General features: G+C 36.2%; 2 protein-coding genes across 4 annotated transcripts; both read right to left on the bottom strand.

The window, feature by feature from the left end:
* Nucleotides 1–2,504: 2,504 nt before the first annotated feature.
* On the bottom strand, nt 2,505–8,774 carry LOC126709151 (uncharacterized). Its single transcript, XM_050409261.1, has 6 exons — nt 8,545–8,774; nt 6,168–6,260; nt 5,888–6,064; nt 4,598–4,696; nt 3,933–4,175; nt 2,505–3,306 (listed from the first exon to the last, which is right to left on the bottom strand). The coding sequence occupies exons 2-6, from the start codon at nt 6,240–6,242 to the stop codon at nt 2,899–2,901; spliced, it is 1,002 nt and encodes a 333-aa protein (XP_050265218.1). The 5' UTR covers nt 6,243–6,260; nt 8,545–8,774; the 3' UTR covers nt 2,505–2,898.
* Nucleotides 8,775–12,986: 4,212 nt separating this feature from the next.
* LOC126709113 (uncharacterized) lies at nt 12,987–22,004 on the bottom strand. Of its 3 annotated transcripts, none has more exons than XR_007649317.1 (9): nt 21,842–22,004; nt 19,316–20,858; nt 17,823–18,011; nt 17,160–17,255; nt 16,894–17,056; nt 16,612–16,744; nt 14,763–16,517; nt 13,775–14,627; nt 12,987–13,694 (listed from the first exon to the last, which is right to left on the bottom strand). XR_007649317.1 is itself a non-coding variant. In XM_050409208.1 (8 exons), exons 2-8 carry the CDS (start codon nt 20,691–20,693, stop codon nt 14,199–14,201), a joined length of 4,143 nt encoding a protein of 1,380 aa, XP_050265165.1. In that variant the 5' UTR covers nt 20,694–20,858; nt 21,842–22,004; the 3' UTR covers nt 12,987–14,198. The 3 variants fall into 3 exon arrangements, 1 of the variants encoding a protein (XP_050265165.1); XR_007649318.1 differs by having other exon boundaries at nt 12,987–13,557; XM_050409208.1 differs by having other exon boundaries at nt 12,987–14,627.
* Between the last annotated feature and the right edge of the window lie 772 nt (nt 22,005–22,776).

Raw genomic sequence — 22,776 nt, 5'->3', positions numbered from 1 at the left:
TTGGGACTTGGGTTGAAGCTTAGTTTAGGTTGGACCCAAGATGAAAATAAAGTGGCCCATAAGTTGGCTGGAAATGCACAACATGTTTCCAGTCCATTGTACTGGTTGGAGCCTTGGAGGAAGCTCCACCTTGTGTGAAAGCCCAACTCCTCTCTGATGTATCAACTACTAAATACGAATTGTAATGGATTACATTTCAAGCTTCGTATAATGGGTTTGGGGATTTTTCCTCCACAACCAAAGTATTAAAAAAAAAAACTTCACTACATTTTTTTTATATATAAAAATGGCAACTTTATTAACAATCATATATATATATATATATATATATATACCATTGCTGTTGAAAGAGAGTCTTTTGGCTGAATATTGCTAAATTCGAAGTTAATTTGTGCTATAGGTACTGTTCCAACTTATTTAGGAATATGAGGAAAGAGAGTGAATTTCGGCAATGGTATTGCCGAAATTCAACAAAAGTAGGAAAGAGAAAGAGAAAAAGTAGGAGAGAGAAATTTTTGATTTTCGGCAACACCATCACCGAAATTCCTTCTGCCCATACCTACTGCCCGAGTGGATGCTCAAAGTGTGAGTGCGCGCAAGGAAAACCAAACGTGGCAATGGCATTGCCAAATAGGAGGGGAAAATTTTTTTTTTCCCTCCTATTTCAGCAATACCATTGCCACATTTCACTTTTTTTTTTTTTTTTAAGAAATAATATGTGCACACAATTTTTACAACATTTTCACAACAAATCACAAGTAATTAGTTATTATTAGTTAAAATTTGAATTTAACACTAAGATTACTTTTTTAATCCAACAATAACAATCTACCACTTAAAATTTGTTGTAAAAATATTGTAAAAATTGTGTGCACATATCATTTCTTAAAAAAAAAAAAAAAAAAAAAGTGGAATGTGGCAATGGCATTGCCGAAATAGGAGGGAAAAAAAAAATTTCCCCTCCTATTTCGGCAATGCCATTGCCACATTTGGTTTTCCTTGCGCGCACTCATACTTCGAGCACCCACTCAGGCAGCAGGTATGGGCAGAAGGAATTTCGGTGATGGTGTTGCTGAAAATCAAAAATTTCTCTCTCCCACTTTTTTTCTTTCTCTCTCCTATTTTTGTTGAATTTTGGCAATGGTATTGCCGAAATTCACTCTCTTTCCTCAGATTTCTAAATAAGTTGGAACAATATCTATAACACAAATTAACTTTGAATTTAGCAATATTCAGCCAAAAGACTCGTTGAAAGACCTATTGAAAGAACTATTTTTATTACTTTTGAGTTTTGACTACTTTTAATGGATGTGAAATGAATAGTAAAAGTTTGGCTCATACTTTCTCAAGTCTTTCCACCGTAATGCCAAGATGCTATTGTGCTTTCAACTACTTTTGCATGACAATTGAATGGTAAAAACTGGTTCTTACTGCTATTTCTTCCTGAATGTTTATTGTTGCTTTCTACGAGTTTTGATTCCAATTACCTCCCATTATGCAAATAGTGCTTATTTTATCTATAAGAGCATTAACATTGGTAGTACTAAAAAGTAATATTGCTATTTTTAGCACTACCAATACTAAAAAGCATGCTGCATGGTGGAGGGAAAGCCAAAAAATTTGATTGTTGAGCTACAGTATCTAAGATGGTAAAAAAAACAATATCTTATTAAAAGTTATATTATTTTATTATGTTGGTGGTGGTGGTTATTGTTTATTATAGTAAGTATATTATTTTATTGTGTTGTTTATATTATTTCATTGTATTGAATGCTAAAATAAAACCATTGATGTTGGATGTTTTGTAAAATGAAATATTAAAATAAAGAAAGTAGTTTTTTGTAGTGCAAAATTGCTAAATTCTTGGCATCTCCAATGGTAATACTCTAAAAGAGCCATCCCTTTCAAGTTGTATTCAGAATTTTTTTTTTTTACTAGCTTTAAAATTGCCCTTCAGTCTTTAGGCTACCTTCCAAAGGTCCTAAACTAGTAATCTTTCCCCAATTCCTACTCAAGAAAATCTTGTATCAACTATACTTCCCTTAATGTTTTACTTTAAAGCTTGTATTATAAATTTTTAATATATATATATATATATATATTAAATTATGAAATGTGAAATTATGAATAACCCTTTCTACTCAGTTCCAAGAACAAACAATGAGGCTGCTCATAGGCTCGCAAAGATGGCTAGCTCTGAATTGGTTTGGCTCGAAGAGACTCCTGGTTTGGGGAGTATTCTGGAGTCAGATGTATCTTCCTAGATTATTTCGATAAAATTTTAAACCTCTTATCACACACACACACACACAAATAGTTGGTGATAACGAAAGGTTAATTTCTTGAAAAACACTGGCCGCAATCTCAATTTACTGATGGTTCATTTGCACTGCATTCCCTCCCACAACTGCACAAGTGTCTTACTCTTAAACTCTAAATACAAGTGTTGGGCCACCTACTATGAAATGCAATGGTAAAGAAAGGAACACAACATGCAATAAGCATTCATTGCCAAATTGAAGGGGACACCAACTTCTTACATTTATAAATGGGGGAAGTAGTGGTTACAACTTACAAGTGGTGTTGTAACCTAATAAGCAGTTCTCCCTTTTAAGGAATAAATCTGGGGTTTAACTACATTGGAGACACAGGAAAGATTGCTGAAGACAGAAACATGCATACAATGCCTGTCGTAATCTCCATTGGCTTTACTCCACATGGGAAAATCACCCATGGAATCTTCACAATGCTAACAACATAGGTCTCACAGAAACTGTCTTCATGTCAGTTTCTAATGAAAAATTAAAACGGTCAGCAAGGTACATTTGTATGGTTGAGTCACCATACCTTAATCAAGATAGGGTTCAAGTTTTGTTATTCTTCATTCTAATATACATCTTAGATGGCATGTTTGCTTCCATTAGTTGCCACCATATTCTCGCCTGGGGAGACAGCTTCCAATTCCACCTGGAGAGAGGGTGAACAATCTGTTTTCTCATCATCAGAAGCATCAGAAACAGAAACAGAATTTAAGTTGATTGAATCTAAAGCACATGGCAGAGATGGTTGTAGTGCTGTTGAGGCAGGGTGTTCTCTTGTCCAAAAAGCTGGTATCTTTTTGTCATCTTCTCTCATCCTTTCAGCATATTTATTTATGTCAAACCCCATGCTATCATTTCCACCAAATGCAAACTCAAGGTGTTCCATATCAAATATATCCTCCATTATTTTCTTGGAGTTGAGGTCATCAGAGTAAACAAACTTGACTTTATTTGCAGTTTTGGGCTCTAAAAAGGGCTTCACCACCTGCATTAACATGTTCTTCCGAAGTCAAAACCAAGTAGTATATAAAGTTATGCACAAACCTACTAACAACTAACAGATAAAATAGCAGATCACAATGTGCTGGATTGGTAATCTACCGTTCCCAACAAAGAACCATCAATGAACAAAATACACCAGAATACGGCCCTAGCACAATGTTCAGTAATCACCTAGGAAATACCCTAAACGAGAAGCAAAATATTAAACTGATAGTAACAAAGTAAACTTTTGGCTATACAATAATTTTCTAAATCAAGTATTTAAAGTTGAATTTTGAATTAAGTTTTGTGAGGTTTAAAACAATACTGGAGACTAAAATTTTATCAGAACTATTAGAAATTTTGGTACAATGGCTGAAAATATCCAGTATTTAACAGTGTTAAAACTTCATAGTAACTCAAAATCTTAAGGAGACATAAATACCTAAATCCTTTTAAAGACAGAAAGGTGCTATTAATATGTGGCTCTACAAACTAAGAGTCCAAATATAGGTCACTCAGTATTCAGTCCACAATCAAACCCTTATACTCCCAGAAGGCATAGTAACAACTTTTCATGAATGATAATGAACAATAACATTGAAAAACAAAATTTAATTTGGGTAATACCATCCAGAATGGCTCGAAAAACTTAGGTGGGTTGTATAATATTGCCAGACCAAGGCGTTCAGGATAACATTCTTGCAAAACATGGGCAGTTTCTCGAGTCACCTTCACGGAAATATTTGACAAATTGAAACCCTCAAAATCAATTAGCCAGACCATCTGTTCTTGGTCTGGTGCCAGGTTTAAAATAGCATTCTCCATGCAATACACCAAATACTTGATTTGTCCTTTTATCGACTTTGTGTTCTGCAATCAAAATAAATATGCAAATGTCATTAAGTAAACAAGCAACAGAAGGCAAGGTACTTTTATTCTAAAACTTGAACTTCCAGGGCATTATAAGATTGCTTTTAGTTTGACATATACCAATAGATCCTATAAGCCTAATATTATTTTGAATAACCATATCATAATTGCACAATAAGGGGAACAACAATTAATTTCAGACTCACATCATGGGTGATATGCTCAGTAATAAGAATCTTCCTAATTTAGTAAATATTTTGGCTCAAAATTAAAAAAGACAGTTTACATTGTACACAAGAAAACATTGCTTTTCTCCATTTTACTGCTTAAAACATATCGACATAAAAACAAATTTTCTTCTATTATTAGGTGATGACTGGTACATAAAAGCAGAGAGATAAGGAGGCATTGTCAGATGAAACCTGGCGACTAGGTCTCATGACAAGGACTGTTCTCCCATGCTTGTCAATAGAAGTTGATCTGTAGATTTTCCCTGTCTCTGCTTCATTCACAATGTCCTCCTACATTACAGGCAAAATCAATGGCATTTAGAAAAACCAGTTCTCGAGAAATTATATCACAAAGCTAACAAAATTTGACCAAAGCCTACAACTCTAGGCTAAAATATTTCAGGTTGATCTTGCTTATTAACCGTCGAAATAATTTAAATTATTTAATAAGCTTTACTCAAGCAGCTCTTCCATGCCTAATTAACCAATTTCAAACTTTTCTATAAATTTTTAATTTATACATAGCATTAGGATTTAGATTTTTTTTATTGGTAATTTACAGAACCCTCCAAGGATTGTGAATCCATGACCTCACCATCTACTAATTCTTGTGGGGGAAAGAGATGCAATTTGAGCCAGAGCGCATTGGCAGTTTGATTTGGAAAATTGGGTAGACTTCCAATCAGGTCTGGGTCTAACCAACATTGAGGCAACTGGCCTTAGATTGAGAACTTTGAACCAGACCCAACGAACAGAGCAAGGAAAAATATCAAAATATACAACTAAAAAAGTTCAAGAAAATGAGAGAGGGAAAGGAGAACTATTCAAACAAAAAGATGCACCAGTGGGACAAGATCATCAGGCCTCCTATTATCACTAACTATTTGCATAAACCTTCTAATAAAAAGACTGTACCAAAAAGTTTTTTTTTTTTTGTATTCAAGCACACTTTCTATCCATGGATTCTAACTTCAAATTGCAGATGAATACAATGGAGATTATGGAAGCATACTGTTATGTGTCTAGCTTATTTAATTAATATTTGGTAAATAATGATAGGGGTGCTGTGTTGATTCAAATAACTCAATTTGGATTAGGAATTAGGATGAGTTATGATCTGTTTTGTTAAAAAAATCTAAGAAGTTGAAGTTTATTTTTACCTAATTGAAAATTATAAATAAATTCAGATATAAACAATAAATAAGATAGTCTTGATTTGCCAAGTTAGAAATTGTTAGCTAGTCTAACTTGAAGATATAGGTTTCCTCGAAGCAAATCTTACTCTTTCATTTCTCATAACCAAAATAGAGAAGAGTAAGAGGAGACTAGTTAAGAAAATTAACCCACCACTAGCAAACCAATCCATTACTACTATTCAAAAAAAAAAAAAAGCAAACCAATCCATTACTTTTTTTTATTTTATAAGTGCGTTAGCAAACCAATCCATTACTCGATCTATTACGTAAGCTCATAAAATCTTACCCAGCGTATCTCTTCTGGTTTGTACTCTAATCTCCACTTTAAGGACGCTTTCAGCATTTTAGTTGCTTTCTTGACATGCCAGTTACGTGCTCGTAGATATCTTGCGATGCATGCATCAGAACAATAAATAGACAGCTTATCAGGCAATTGCCCTATCAACCTTCTCACCTCCTTAATCTGCAAACATAGAAAAAAAGAAGAAGCTTAACAAGCTTTTCTTCCCACAATAACAGTAGCATTTTCAAGACCCAAATGAAAGAAGCATACAAGTGGCAGATACCTTAGTCTGCTCCTCTTCAGATGTCAGAGCCTTCTCAAAGCCATTTGAAGGGGACTTCTTTGACCCCGAACTCATATTTTTCAAAGAAGATGCCTGTAGTTCAAAAGTAAGAACTTCAGAACTTAAAGTCTATTAGGTTTGTCTCTATCTACGAACAAACTCATCTTCATCTGCTTAGTGAGTAGAATGAATGTGCAAGCAAGTGTAACAAAAAGCAAACTCTTTGTCCCATTTAAACAATAAAGAAACTTATTAGATTAATAAGAAGACATGCCAAAAAGCTTTGTCTCTTCCTTTTTCCAAGCCAGTCAAAAAGGAAGTTCTTGCCATGCACCTTTTGGAAAAAAATTTCAAAATTCTATCAAATATGCAGAAAATTGAATTACACTAAATTCATGTTTAGTTGCTAAGAAAAATATAGAACAAAACAAAATTTGAGAATTAAATTTGCTTTATACAATCAAGGGGGGTGGGGGGGGGGGGGGGGTTGGGGTGTAATCAAGTAAGAACTCCAATGACCACATGGTAATAAGCTCTAAATAGCATGAAAGTGAGATTAAAACTAAAGGAAATGGCATTTTGTCATTGTGAAAAATCTTGAGCACAAGCATAGCCATCCAGACAGGAACTCCTTGTATGTGACAAAACTAATTTAAACTACCTTTAAATTGCATCTTGTAGATGTATGTCCAACATCATTTAATTACCCCTTTCTAGAGAGGTAAGAAACTACCAAGCCTAGTACTAGGGGAAAAGGAAGACAAAATGAAGATTAAATGATTTTGGGAATATCTTCCAAATGTACATACATCTTAATTTTAAATTGGGAAAAAAAGAAACAGATATTTTAGCCTCTAACTAGAATACAGAAATTTTGAGGATGTGATTTTTTTAAATAATTTTTGGCCCCAAGGGGAGGGGGAAAGGGAGATTCAAACTAGTGACCTCTGATGAATAAGGCGGAGAATGAGAATAGTTACAATAGACCCTTCAAAAGATCTGAATTGTTACAAGATCAAATTATTCTGCAAAAAAAAAAATCAGGTATTTTGGCGTACACCCAGTTATCAAAAGCCCAGACACGCCAAGTGTAACACATACATAAGCATGATACAATTCAAATAGCCTCAAAACACATTAATAACACCATCCATGATTTTTACCACCAGGTCCTCTGTAAAAAAGGACTTAAAACCGTTTTGGCAGCCAACTTGAGTGTGCCCAAGCCTATAAAACTGGGCTGAGATAACATGCATCGTAAAACTGTGATAAACACAAATTATGAGGATTGGATTGGAGATGACTATGTGTTGTGCAAGCATGTATCAAATGTTTACTAGGTCAATTTGGGCTACATAAACAATTACAACGAGTAACTTTACTAGTACTTTTTTTTGGTATGGTGCAGACATGGCTAGCGCTTTTATTTGGGTCATGACAAATGGTATCATAACCAACATAATAATGCCATGTGGCTCAGGTGTATTGTGGCGCAATGTGGAGCCTAACGAGGACATTGGGAATTTTAGAGGGGGAGATTGCGATTCCTTGGATTATATGGATTGGATGAGTGTGTGCCACATTGGTAGATGTGACTAGTAATTTCGTTAAAATTGTGACAAAAACCATATCTATAATAAGTCACCCCTAGTGGAATGGTAGCAACATTATACGTTTTTTCTTTTTGATTGCCAGTTCAACACTAAAGCCAGTTCATTCAATCTCTTAGAGAGTGTTTGGTGGGAGGGGAACAAAATCACTCAAAATCAAACATTAATTACTCCAATTCCAACCCCAAGTTTTCATTAGTAAAATATATGGTCTTGCCAATCCAACAAAGCAAGATTGTTTATGTTAAAACATGGTACTTGAGTTGTTTGATCTACTGTTTGATCTACCCCCACAATAAATAAGAATTATAGTTATTTTCATTCTTTACACAACAATTCAAATAAGCTATTTAAGCTGCTAGCTTTTACATGTCAATGTGAAATTAACACAAAGTCGTATCAACTCACTTTTCTTTTTCTTCTTCACTCCCCCAATAACACCAATAACACAAAAAAAAAGAGAGAAAGAAAACCAACCCACATGTTAGGTACCTCTCCATTTTCAGTCCATGGTTAAGATTTCATTTATTGTATCTATAAGTGTACATGCTGATGTTCTTCTCGACATAGAAACCCACATTTTTTTAATGGAATCCAACCAACCCACAAAGGTATGAGCAACCAAAACATAAATTTAGCATTTGCCAACATGGTATCCACTAAATTATTAACATCAGAAACGGAGTTGTAGATAGTCATGAAAACAATAAAAGCATAATAATAAGGAAGATCCAGAAGACGAGTGCTAAAATGAGCATATAAATTACCTGACCGATTCAAAAAAAACCAAAGAAAGCGCAAATCTTTCGGAGCTCCTCCTCAGCTCAGCTGCCAGAGAGAGAGAGAGAGAGCATTGAAACCGGGTCAACAGTGAAAAAAGCCAAAGGGTCCCTTAGGAATAGGATTAGGATTTAGTATTGAAACTTAAGAGGCAAATGAGGTATCTACTACCATTTCGTAAGGAATATTACTCATCAATCATATGACAGATGAGACCATAAACACAATGCGACATATGCTAAGGTTGTTAAATATTATTATTAATACTATTAAGATTTTTTTTTTTTTTAATGGACAAAGACTTTCTAGAACATCCTTCCAAAAAAAAAAAGACTTTCTAGAACCCATGTGGAGTTATGGCCTATCTCTATCATTCAATTTTCCTTTTTCTACGTCTATATATAAATACATATGTATATATATATATATATATATATATTTTTTTTTTTTTTTTTTTTTGAGATCCTAGCACTTTTGCCTTTTCGAATTTGGGGCATTTAATGCTCTTTAAAGTTAAAAATGTGTGCATGGCTTTAATGGCTTTTTTCCTTTTTTGTCAAAGGGTTGTTTTGACTTTTTGCAACTAGGGGAGCATTGTCCATTGTCTAATCCTATATTAACCAAGTTTCAACTTTGAAATTAACCTTTTGATTTGACTTTTGAGGCAATCATAGTCATAGATCACACTAGCCATTTGATCCTATCTAAATCATATGTTTGTTGTGTTTTTTTGTGAAAGTGCTAAATGTAGTTTTGGCGAGATGCCGGAAGCTAGCTGTTGACAGTTGACACAGTCAGACTGTTCCCAAATTTTGTAAAATCTATTTGTAATTCTACTAACTTTTTCAATGAGTACCCAAAAAAAAAAAAAAAAAAAAAAAAACTTCCAAATCAACCAAGAGGGAGAGATTAACTCAAGATTTCTATGAGAATTTGTTTTCCCCTTAAATAATTCGATAATTACAATAATGGAAGAGAAGAAATTTGTATTTTAGACATTTATATTGAAAACTCCAAAAAATGTTTGTTGAGGTAGAATACATTTCGTATGATCAATTTATTTTACAAATATTCACATAAATTTATTTTATTTCATTTTTTCTTATTTTTATGACAGTGCTGGCATCATGACATGTAAAAAAATGTTGGAATCAATTTATGAAATTTTTGTAGAAGCACATCGTGAAGCTAAGGAAGAACAGCAAGAAACAAAACCAGAAAATAGCAAAGAGACACCAACCTCATGAATGTTATTGATTGATCCTAACACCATGTCGACAAGCTCAATCGAAAAATGAGCATCTGTTCAACTTTGCCTTAAAAAGAATGATCGACTGTTCAAACATGATCATCTTGACATTTATTACATTACAACTATTTCACATTACATTTAATGCGATGTGATCTATCTCTTTATCAAAGAAGTTATGGCCCTACAAACCAACACTTCAGCCCCAAAGTATAAGTTTGGCAGGACTGCCTAAGCAATAAAAGGAAAGGAGATCAATCTCCGCCTATAAATAGTCCCTCCATTTCCATATAAAGTTTTTTATCTTTTTTTATCCCACCTCTAATTGCAAAAATGTCAATGAAAATGAGCTGGTAGGCGCCTATAATATTGACGAGACATTTTTAAATTTTAAAAAAAATAATTACTTTTGAGTAGAATTTGTAAATTTAGAACTCATTCCCTCTCCCTTTCTTTGTGTGTGTTTGCTTCTCGAAAGTTTTTATTTTTGGGTGAGAAATCATGGGTTTCCTATACTCGTTTTGAATAAGTTGAGCTGCTGCTCTCTTCCAGTTCCAGCTATTAATAAAAGTCACCAAAATAAAAACAAAACTGGACCCAAATTTTAAAAAGTTGTCTGAATTAAACAGATATACATCGATTGATGATTGATCCATCCACCTCATATATCCAAAGAGAGAGAGACAGGCACATCTTCACCTGCCCAACAGTCTGTAGGACCGAGCGCATACATCAATTCATAGCCGTTTGATTAGGAATGAAGAAGCCACGTGCAACTCGTGTGCTGCGAAATATGCATTATCCATGCCATATTATATATGTCAATGTTGGCATACGTGGATACATACATGCATGAATGAATGATTATTATTGGTTAATAGTTGGGCCCCTTACATCACATGTGAAGTGGCCACCAAATTACATGGCTATGCTTAGCATTCTCCTCTCCCTCACCTTTTCAATCGTCACACATGAAAGTGTTTTATTATTGTTAATATTATTATTTAATTTACAACAAGTGAATAGATCAAGTAATGCCATTGAGATATACATGCCAATGGGCCGCAAAGTTTGATTGGTATTTGGAGTTTGTCTTTGTAGTATATAATTATTGATAATGGAGATCATATTCTTGCTAAACTTTTTTTTTATACCAAACAAAGGACGAGTTCATACATGGTTACATAAAGCAGGATTGTACCACCTGTGATACAAAGGTGTGTTAATAGTCTATTTGGCAAAACACCACACAATATTAACTACAACACAGGGGCGGCTTAATGTATTTGGGGGCCTAAAGTGAAAATTGATTATCTTATTTTAGATGCAAAATTACTACTAATTAACAAAAACTACATAAAAATTTTTCTTTTTTTAGAAATTTTATAAATAGAAAAAATTTGACAAAATTTTTCATACTTGTTGATATGATAGATTGATAATATTAAGTAAAAAGTGGTATTAGTGGTGGATTTAGATGAGAACTAGTAAAAGTTTACTAATTAAACTCTTATTATTATTCTTATTTTTTTTAGAAGTACAACATTCACAATATTTTTTTACAACAAATCCTAGGTTTTAAGTTGCTTTTTTTTTTTTTTTTTCCTCTCTCTCTTTGAAAATATCACTATAATTATTTTTTTGCCATCAATAACAGGTTGTAACAACTTATTACTTAGCATAATTGTAAAAGTGTTGTAAAAAATATTGTGGACGTTGCATTTTTCTCTATTTTTTATTTGTTTTTGTTATCTGGGCCTTAGGCGACCGCATTTCTTGCTCCACTGTTTAGCTGGCACTGCTACTACATGAAGAACAACTAAAGTATTACAAAATAAACCATGTTGAGAAAGAAAGTTCAGATTAGCTATCCTACTGCTATCCAGCCAATTTGCGCTTTTCCTCGATTTGAAAACTTGATGGAGATTAACCTTGTCGGTTAAGAACAAAACGTGCTGAATGCCATAGTTTTTAGCTATGATACCAACTTCCACCATTGCTTCAAGTAGAGTGCATATTGTTGTGTTGGCGAGACTGCAATTAACCCTTGAAAATATTTATGCTCCCTGCATATTTACAACTACAAAAGCGTATGCACTCCTTTGTGGCTTTGTTCTTCTTACTTCAGCTAATTTGATGATGAGCTGATATGGCCCTGCAACTGTGACTCTGTGAGATGGGCTGACTTGACTGCTTTTAGCTTTCTGGTAAGATGAATTTGACCTGCGTAAGACTTCTTGTACCTGCAAGATAGAGTTTTGGTTGTTAGTATAACCTCTCAAGGGATTTGGGTTCAAGCCTTGGTGAAGCACTATGTTTCTGTAATTCCAAATTAACCACAAAACAATAAACATTGATTGAAGGATGACCAAGCTTTGATTTTCATTATTTAAGCAAGAGATGATATAGTCTTTAACCAAAGAACAGACACATTGGTGATCTTAGAAGTGTGCAGACCAAGATCCGATCCAAACCAACAAGCTTTAGAAAAACTACATAAGAGAAACAGATGTGTAGGAGTTTCTTCATCGGAATTACATAGGGGGCAAGTGTCATCATTACTGATTCCTCTGTTATGTACAGTGGCCTACCTACCTTGCTAAACTCTGTATTAGCTCACATGTGCCTCAATCCTTTTTCTTTTTTCTTTTTTCTTTTTTTTGTGCGTGTAGTCTATTATATTTTTTTAGTTTTTTGTACTTGAGAGTTGAGACTGCATATAATGGTTACATTCCTTCTTCAAAGAGAACTCATTTCTTTCAAACAGATTTGCTTCTTTCAAGTTGGAAAATATTTTTTTCCCCATAATACAGGGTGATAATGATATTGAGAAAATATTATTTACATGGTAGAAACCAGCCATTAAGCTTTAACGGAAATTATTAAGGGAATAGATGATTTGTCATAAACCTAAAATCCTATTACTTATTGCTCAAAAGTACAAGGACTATCATAAACCTAACATGAGCCAAAGACTTAAAAGACCTAAAATTCCTAATAATCAACCAAATTCTCCTACTCGATTAGAGACAAATGCTTGTCAAAAAGCATTTGCAGCAACAGGTGGTGTGAACCAAGAACCTATCATGTTAAAAGTCACCTTACCTGACGTTAAAAATATATATATTACTGGAGCCGTGTCATTAAAGGAGCTGACTTCTGCAAACGGATACTTACATCTAGAAAAAACAAAACTATCAATATTTATACTGCATAAATAAGCAACAAAAAGGCAACACGTAATTGCTTTTTTGCTATGGTATACATCTAAATAAATTCGAAATAAAGAAATAAAAGAATTCTATGATTCTGACAAGTAATAAAAAATAAAAATAAAAAAAAGGTGTATGTACAGGGCATTGGACCCCCACAAATGCCTCCAAAATTTGGATAAAAATCCTGTGCTTTTTTTTTTTTTTTTTTTCCTTCCATATCTGTACAGAATTTTTGAGTTGATCTCACCCGAGGCAGGTATGTCAATTTTTTACCTCCCCTTCGAAACAATTAGAAGATAGGAGATCCAAAAACGCTCCAAAATTCTACATACCACTTCATCAGATGTCATCCTAGTGCATTTGCATGTCCAGAGAATGTACAATAGATAGCATCTTTTAAAATGTGAAGAACTACTACTTCCTAAATTAAAGCACTAATCTTTATCAGAGTACCAAAGAGCCAATGAGTGAGAACTGTACGTTTGAGAAGAGAGCTACAAGGTGACGGGCCATTACAAAGGAAGCCTTCCCCGCTCCTGCATCAGTTTAAATCCCCAATGTCAAAGGCAATGTGGGCTGGATTTTCCCCCACAAATATACATCTAAAAGATTTAGTAGGCTGAAGCTTTGCTGAGGCCACCCCTGGATTCTGGATGGATGGATTTACATGGTTCTGGATGGATTACATGTATCAGAGACATGCAGTAAATGCACATATACAAACTACATGTTAGCATACACAAGTTCTGTTACCTTTGCACCCTGTAAGCTGGTGGATCAAGGTATGATTTCCCAAATTCTACCCAACAGCATCCAGCTCCTTGCAAGAAATCACAGTAATCATGCAAAGACCAACTCTTGCACCATAGCTGCGAACTGCATGAATGGGTACCGCTGTCTCTTTCCAAATCCCTTTTTATTCCCTGACCAAGTACCAGAGGAAAAAGCATCTAGCGTTTCCACTGCATGCAGCGGAAACACTAGATACCACCTTGTATCAGACACAGTTCAGTCCAAACTTGATACAAATCAAACATGTCCGGCAAAGAAACTCAGCATAGAGAATTTTCTCCAAGGGCTTAGTGGCAATAGGAGCAAGCATCACAACATCAGGAAATTAATTAACACTGTGAAGCTCTCCCCTTGAGGAAGAGAATTTGCAGACAACAATGAACAGCTAAATATCTCTCCTCCCCATAGACCCAGCAGGACTTTGCTTCTTCAGTATACCATATTGCCAGGCATCTCTAGATTTATCACCCAATTGATCAAAATCATCCAAAGAATTCTCCATCGGTGGCTTTAAGGGCCGGTAAGTCCCATTTCTAGAAACTACTGATGCACCCGACTTCTCATCATCTTCAGATGGCGTTCCTGACCTGGACTCCGCGTGTATATCCAATGGTCTAGGTCTTTGTCCAACTGATCTCAAACCTCTCATATTGGAGGAGACCTTGCCTGGCAATGGTGTGTAGGAAGGTCCCTTAGGTATAAGGAAATCTTTAGGGAGAGAATCCATGTTCAAATAACAGTTCCTAGCCTTGGCATCAGTAATCAGTGCAGCCCAGTCTTCAGATTGCATCAAAGCATTAGCATTCCCCATAACCTGTCAAAGCATGAAGTTACATATCAGAAAATAAACCCAGAATTAAGCCATTTGGTCTGGTGGGCATGTAAAAATGCAGAAGCAGCTTATGTGATAATCTTAATCTTAAATGACAGGAATAATAGAAGACCATACCCAAAGAGCCCTTCTTGCACGAGTAAGAGCAACATTCATTCGACGGATATCTGCAACAAAGCCAACTCCATGATTTGATGCACGCACACAAGACATGATAATGACATCACGTTCTTGGCCTTGAAAAGCATCTACGGTATTGATATACAGATCCTTCCCTTCTTCTGAATTTAAGACATCATCGAATTCACGCTGAAGGCATTTTAGTTGGAGCTTGTACGGAGTGATTATGCCAATAGAGACTTTCCCCAAACCCAAAGATTTCAAAGTTTTCTGGAGATGCTCATACATGCGAAGACAAAACTGTGCTTCATGCATGTTCTGATAAGAGACAGATCCACCTCTGTGAGACTCCCGTCCATGTGTAATATCATAGAATACATAAGGTTTAAGTAAAGAGTCCTTGTAGTAAATCTCATCAGGTAAATTTGCCACACTTTCACTGTCACTAAGGCGTCCTTGGTAAAAATACCTTGAAGGGAAATCCCGAATTTGAGGATGCATCCTATACTGCACAGATAACAACATTGTGGGGCATCCTGCTTGCTGGAACCTTTCAAAAAGGCTTCTACTGTATAACAAGGTTCCAGCTGCCTTGCTGATTACTGTTGCAGGAAGCTGTTGAGGATCCCCAACAAGAACACACCGTGCTGCACCAAGAGAAAGGGGAGGAAGGATCGCAACTTCACTGGCTTGGGCTGCCTCATCAATGACTACCATATCAAAACCGTGAGTGAGACGAGAGAATAACTTGCGACCACTGCTGGAGACAGTAGTGAAAACAATCTCAGCCTCATTTGCAAAACTTGCCTCAAGATTAGCACGGGCTTCTTCCAAATTGAAGTTGCTTCCAGCACGAAACCTACCTTCTAAAATAAGAAAGCGAGACATCTCAACTAAAATTTTATCCCTGCCTTCAACCACTGCTGCAAGGTTCTGCAGCAATGAATCCCGATTCTGGTCCCTGGCCACAAGAACGTCTGGATCAACACCAACAGATCCTTGGGAACGAACAGCAGCAGCAGCAGCATTTAGTTCTCTTTGAAGAGAAGCTATCTGCTGAGACAACTGAGCTTCACGGCCTCTTAACTGGTGCATCCATCCTAAAACTTCCTCACGACTCTTGACCAAAAGCTGTTCAGTTCTGCGCTCAACAGAAACTGCCTGGGCAGCACGGGTTTGTGAATCAACCCCAACTCGAGCCACATCAGGCCGATAAACTTTCATCTCACCATCAATGAATCCACGATCAAGAACTCGAGCAAGAAGCTCATCAGTTGCCGCATTTGAAGGAGCACAAACTAACATTCTAGGCTTTGGACAGAGTTTTGGAAGGGTACGGAAGAGATTCTGGTCCATGTTTTGAAGAACCTCATCAATTGATCCCATAGGAATATTATCAGAATTGCTCTCATTTTGTTTATAGCTTTCAGGTGCTAGTTTCTTAAGCAAAGAAGTGTAGTAGTGCTGGTACTGAACCAGATGGATGACATTTAGCATTCCCCACACCGTATGTGTCTTACCTGTTCCTGGAGGTCCTTGAACAAGAGTAAAAGGCCATGTCTTTGTCATACCACTACTTGTACCAGCAGCTGTATGCATCGCAGCCCATTGAATTGCTGCTAACTGGGGATCATTGAATGTCCTATGCAGATGATCAACAAAGTTCTGCGTGAAGCATTCGGGCATGGCAGGCGACTCCTGCTCATATTTTGGGAAGTGCTCTGGACTAGGCTGAAGGATTGCATTTTGCATCTACACAAATGAGACATCTGTAAGTTGTTATTCCATAAAAGCAATAAGAACTAGAAACAACCACTAAAATCATATAAATGAATTCAATTGTCACCTGCAAATTGAGACGACGAAATGCATGCAACGCAACATACTCCCGCTGTGTTGTTGCAAGAGAACCAAGCACAGTAAGATACCAGATGCCTTTGGGTTGAAGCTTTCTCAGAATATGTTCATCATCAACCATGCTGGAAAATATAACAAATAAAAAAATTGTCAACACATTGGCCACAGGATACAAAACATTTATGATTAATAGAACAAAAGTCCTGGATAAGTGATAATCATCAAGCATCCACCCAACTTTAGGAAAGAAAATAGAGAATTTTGACATTACCTGTTAGATTCATATGAGTCCCCAACATAAAAATGGAGGATTGCCCCATGAGGATCACGTGTATCAATAGGTATGTGTCGCCTCACAGTACCAGCCATACGACCACTGATCTCAGGCTCCCCATCATCATCATTTAATGAGGTGTTGCTACGCTTAGCCCTGACTGCTTGACATAATGATAGTTAACATTAGTGGACCTGAGCTAAAAAATAATCAATATTCATACTGTAAATTCAAAAGGCAAAAATCTTATTCTTGTATCAAACCTGCTCCAGGCCTGGGTGATGAAAGAATGGCAACATCACCCTCCTTAAATGTCCACTTGCACTCATGTACTGGAAGAGCAATCACATCATACCATCCTAAGCCAATAAGAGACATTCAGCTAATTAACATAACCAGAACAATAATAATACCTTCGTTATCTCAGCAGAGTATTTAAACAAAGAATTGATAATATATATATATATATATATAGAGAGAGAGAGAGAGAGAGAGAGAGAGAGAGAGAGAGAATGAGCGTATAAACCCACTAAGAAAATGAAAAGTACGGTAAAAATTGTCCTAAAACACAGCTCCACTTAACTTATAAGAAAATTGCCTAGGATGGAGCAGTTGAGGAAAAAAAAAAGAGCATCGTGAGAAAAAAGGAATGCAAAAGGGACAAACCAAACATTCATACTGAGTTGCTGATGACATTGACTAACCCTATATGAATGTTTCAGCCTGTTCAAGGTAGCAAGCATGCTTTGAAGCTATATATAAATATATAGGACTACTACAGTTCTACAAATTTTCACATTAAATTATATTCTAAATAATCCAAGACAATAGCATGGTGAGAAAGCATCATTAGATTTATTTTCCATTTTCCAAATAAATTTGCAACTAAAAAAAAATGAAGTGAATGAAAAGATCAGGCTTGCTACCTCTTTCTCGCCTTTCAATGTTTTTTATACGGACCATCACATGAGAATCCCTTGAGACCGTTTCAGTTACCTCCTCCCACGTGCTATAAAGCTGTGCCCGGCATTCCTCAAAAAGCAAAGGCTCAAATACTCTAACATACTCTTCTACAGATTCAAAACGACCGGGAACACACTGGAGCTCAGTGTCCTCTGATGCAGAATAGTTTTAATTAGTTACACATATAACAAAGTGACCCAAAACAAAATTCTCTCCAAGAGACGGAAAGGAACAACCATACAAAAAGAAAATGAACAACACAATAGAATTAACAAACCAGGCAATGAAATACTCAAACTAAAAACATTGCCACGGGCACATGCAATATAGGATGCAGGGAAATAAAATTAGTGAATCTCATTAATAATCATAGAATAAGCCATTACAGGAGAGGGGAACATTCGTTGTTATTTGTAGGAAGAAGTAAAAGTACAGAGAAGTAGTGGGTGGAAAAAATAAAAATATTTTTTTATATAAATTGTAAAATTATTATAATTAATAGTTTTCTATAGACAATAAAGTGGCGGAAGGCATTGTTGAAAACTAATCAAGACATCTCTTTGTTAATAGCACAGATATTATTAGCAACAATACTGCTTCTTATAAACTAACTATGCATATATAGGAACCTCCCACCAAGAGAAAAAATAAATAAAAATAACAAGTTAACCAGGAACTTTCCATACTCTACAGATGTATTTTCATGTACACATGATGAGACCAGAACTGAGAATATTAACTAAAATTCACTAATTTAAATAACAAGAAATCTGAAAGCTCTAAAGTATTGGTGCCAGAAATGCTAGAAAAGCAATAAAAACAACAAAGAAAATAATATCCTTGTTATTTTACATTAGCTACAGAATCCCTAAAACAATATAGAACTATGGCTCAATTACTCTAAACTTCAGTATGAAAGATATATTCTTCCATCCAACAGGATCTCCTGACGGTTGGACGCCCACCACATGTAGCTGTAGGAATCCCCTCCACTATGCGTGGGCCTGACCAATACAAACATCAGCTTTTACTTATTCAAAAACTTATGCAAGGAATCCTATTTCATCCAAAATTCCAAATTTTAATAGGAATAGGATACGCACAGATTAAGTAGCAAAGTCTGCAGATCTCATAACCAGTTAACCAAATGAAATACATAGGCAAATAACCTTCATCTCTCACACACACAAACAAGCACAGCATGAGAACCATAACAAATAAAAGAGGGGGAGGGGGGGGGGGGGGGGGTGATAACAATTATATGGTGAAATTGAGTAAATCAACAGCGGTGTCAATTTTAAAGCTGACAACACACAAACACAATTATTATAGAAACAGGGCATTGACACAAGATAATAGGGAATGCCACAAAGCAATTCCAATTTCAAAGAGAAGGGGAAAATAGATCACCAATAACTCATTATAAACATAGTCAAAACATATGATTAGTTTATACCTGGACGGTGCCAAAACTTTTCATTGGTCACCTCCCGTATAAGGCGTTCCACTGACGTGTCCTGATACGGGGTACTAATAGCAGTTTGCTTCTTGGGTGGAAGAGCTTTCTTGTTTCCCAATTTAGGATCCATGGAGTTTTGACTTATCAGGGCTGGCTTCCTGTTGGACACCTGAAAATTCTTCGGTTGCCTCAAATCAGTGGGATGCTTCCATGAACTCTGTCTTGGAATGGGAGGCAGGGATCCCTCTGCAGAAATATCAGTGTCACTGTTTAGCCTCCTAGGCCTACCTAGTAGTCCAGAATTCATATCACCATTACATTCAGATTTAGGCTCAGTAGATTCCAAAGAAGTGCCTCCTTCGTTACATGATATGTCAGCTAGTTTCTGGTCCCTCATCATTGGCTGAGTCTGCTTTTCTCCAATACGTTCAGAAGCTGGAGGAGCATTACGGACCTCTTTTATTGTTCGAGTGGTAATGGGTGGTGGAAAGGTTTGCCTTCTTGGCGTTGTAGTTTTGATAGGACCAGCTTGTTTGACATCTTCCAAATTAAGAAACATGGTCTGCCTATTACGTTTCTTGCCTAGCATTTCTTCCCTTTTCTGGTCTATCTTCCTCTTTCCAAGATTATTTGCAAACTTGCGTGCATGGGTTGCTTCAATACCTTTAACTTCTCTTTGTTTTGGGACCAAGCTAGATTCTTCTTGCCCATCAAAGGATAACTCACCTTTGACATTGCCATCTAGATTTCGGCCATTAATGACTTTCTGATCATTGTGATCTGGATCCAATCCTAAAGAAGCATGACTACTGTTTTCATCCTTGATACTCTGAGACATTTTGACACCAGAAGATCTATTGTCAACAGGTCCACTAGAAGCAAAAAGATCCCTCACTTCAGATGTCCCTTGCTCTTGTGAAGCTTTAGTCACTGCACTCAAGCTATTGTTTCCAAATGCATCAGCAGAGCCCTCAGCATCAGACCATTCTCCTTCTTCTCTTTCAACAGATGGAGCTTCTGCTGAACCCTGAACTAATGATGATGAGGCTCTCATCTCCTCATCATTACTTGACTTTGACAATGAGGTACTCTTGGGATTTTGATCCCCAGCCCTTTTCTGTTCAGCTCCCATTTCAGGGCCATCAGTGGATTTGGGCCGTATGAAAGGCTGAAAGCCAGATACAGATGATGCATGTGAAAAGGCATGATTATTTTGTATTCGTTGGGTAGAAGTTGATGCAGCAACCAAATCGGCAGTGTTGGGATTCACTGATGGAAGTGTCTTCTGTGGCTGGAAGCAGAATACGCCATCACTCTCACTATCCTCAGCAGGGGGTTCATTGAGATCAAATAAAAGCCTTCCTCGAGAACCCATCTCATATGTAATCGCATACAATCCAAACTTTTAATCCAAACAAGTTCTCCAAGTGCTCTTCTAGTTTTATTTCTAACAAAAAATGAACATGACATGCCAACAAAGAGGCAAGGCAAAAGGATCCACAGAGAACAGGTAAAAGAAGTTCTAAATGGACAGTGTATTCTGCAAATCAAGTATTGCAAACCAATCCATAAATACAGGGTAGGAAGAAAGGCGACATTTAGATACCAGGTAATTCAACAAACACACACACACACAAAAAATAAAAGCCCCAACAGAAAAAAGGATCACATTAAACCTAGATCTCAATGAGTCAACATATATAGCAATAAAGTTCAGAAAAACAATTCATAACTTTAAATGCACAGAGTGCCCCAACCCCAACACCAGTTCTTAAATTTGACATGTACATCTATTTTTCAAACGCTAAAAACAGTTTCATAGTACTCAAAACATAGCATATAGTTTGCACACATAACACAAAAACATAACAAATAACACATACCCATCAAACACAGACATGATTTAATTAGGTATTATTCAATGTTTCCCAACTAAAACCCATCAATGACCCAAACAGTAGAACCAGTTTGCATATAACTACCCAAAAACAAACAAAAAAAAAAAACCCTAATCATCACAAACCAATTCAAACCCAAACCCTATTCTACAAATACATGTAAAAGAACAGTGCACCAATCACTAATCAAGCAACAAAAAACCAACACCCAGATCATCAAATTATCCCAAAATCCTCACCACTCACCAACTAACCCTAAGCATTAGTTTTTTTTAGGGTTTCCAAAGAAAATCACGCAGTTAGAGCAACTAAAAGCTCAAATCCCCAACACCACACACCTAATCCACTCCTCGAAACCAAGCATTCCAATCCATTGCAACCGCACACACACACAAAATCCCCCTCACAGATCGAAGCTTTAAAGTCATATCAAAAAATCAACACCTCCACCACTCTCAAAATTGAATGCTTTTACTAATTCCCAATAGTCAAACCTCACAGATTCACTGACTGATACAACAAATTCTCATATATATCTTCAAGTTCATTCCATCAAATTCAAACAAATTTAAATTAAATTAAAAATTAAAATAAATTAAATTAAATTTTGGAGAGAGAATTTTACCTCTTAAGAGAGTACTTTTGAATCTAAAGAGGAGGAATTTTTAGATGTAATAGATTGAAGGCTCTCTATTTTGTGTATGTAAGTTTAGAGCTAGAGAGAGAGAGAGAGAGGCAGAGAGAGAGCGTCAGAGAGAGAAAGAGAGAATGCAAATATGTGGGGAACAAAGGGTATGGTTACGGGTTTATATAGGAAATATCGAACCCTTCACACCGGCCCTTTTTTTTCCGGCCACCGTTTAAGTTTTTCCGGCGAGTTCTTTTTTTTTAATTTAAAACTTTTTTATCATTCCGAGGTTTGAAATTACACAAATCGCCCTCATTAGAGTGGGGTAAAAAGGGTGGTTGTTGGTGGGAGTAATAAGAGGAACTGCGTATGCGGAGTAAGGGTGTTTTGGTAATTTGATTTTTGGGGTGGTGCTGGACTTACGTGTATAACGCTCACAAGTAAGAATCTTGTGCCGCAGCGAGTAATGGACGTTTGATTTGGTTAACAAGTGGGGTCCATCACTGAGGGCCACGTGAATGGAAAGCTTGAGGGCAAAATGGTAATTTTACTGGGGGAATAGTAGTAGAAGTAAACAAAAGTAATTGAGTGAACACTGTCCCCACGTGCGGTTGTGGCGTAGGAAACACACTGACCAATAAGTATTGGAACAGATTTTTTTTTTTTTTTTTTTCGTGTGCGCCGATCTGAGAATTAAATTACGAGACTGCCAGTGCCACTTTGAGATTTTGGAGGGTGGTTGCACGCTCCACGAAAGTGCGTGGAAAAGAACAAGTTTTTGTACTAATTAGAAGGAGCACCTGTGTAGGGACCTACAAACGGGACTGCTTTCTATTCTCTCTGTTGCTAAAATTCACATGAAAATTTCATACCCAATAATTTTTTTTTTTTTTTTTTTTTAAGTTCACATGAGATCATGTATTTTGCCACTT

This window comes from Quercus robur, chromosome 12 (assembly GCF_932294415.1).
Source record: "Quercus robur chromosome 12, dhQueRobu3.1, whole genome shotgun sequence".
NCBI classification, from domain to species: Eukaryota; Viridiplantae; Streptophyta; class Magnoliopsida; order Fagales; family Fagaceae; genus Quercus; species Quercus robur.
Note: the sequence above shows the minus strand (reverse complement) of the source record. Positions and strands in the feature narration are given on the sequence as shown.

What these genes read in the sequence shown, in the direction of transcription:
- LOC126709113 (XM_050409208.1), bottom strand. Translation starts at nt 20,693, where the DNA reads ATGGGTTCTCGAGGAAGGCTTTTATTTGATCTCAATGAACCCCCTGCT. An exon ending in CATTGAAAGGCGAGAAAGAG is followed by an intron (nt 17,256 to 17,822) that starts GTAGCAAGCCTG and finishes TTATTGGCTTAG; the next exon opens with GATGGTATGATGTGATTGCT. An exon ending in GACTCATATGAATCTAACAG is followed by an intron (nt 16,745 to 16,893) that starts GTAATGTCAAAA and finishes TATATTTTCCAG; the next exon opens with CATGGTTGATGATGAACATA.
- LOC126709151 (XM_050409261.1), bottom strand. Translation starts at nt 6,242, where the DNA reads ATGAGTTCGGGGTCAAAGAAGTCCCCTTCAAATGGCTTTGAGAAGGCT. An exon ending in CTGAAGAGGAGCAGACTAAG is followed by an intron (nt 6,065 to 6,167) that starts GTATCTGCCACT and finishes CTATGTTTGCAG; the next exon opens with ATTAAGGAGGTGAGAAGGTT. An exon ending in AACCAGAAGAGATACGCTGG is followed by an intron (nt 4,697 to 5,887) that starts GTAAGATTTTAT and finishes CCTGTAATGTAG; the next exon opens with GAGGACATTGTGAATGAAGC.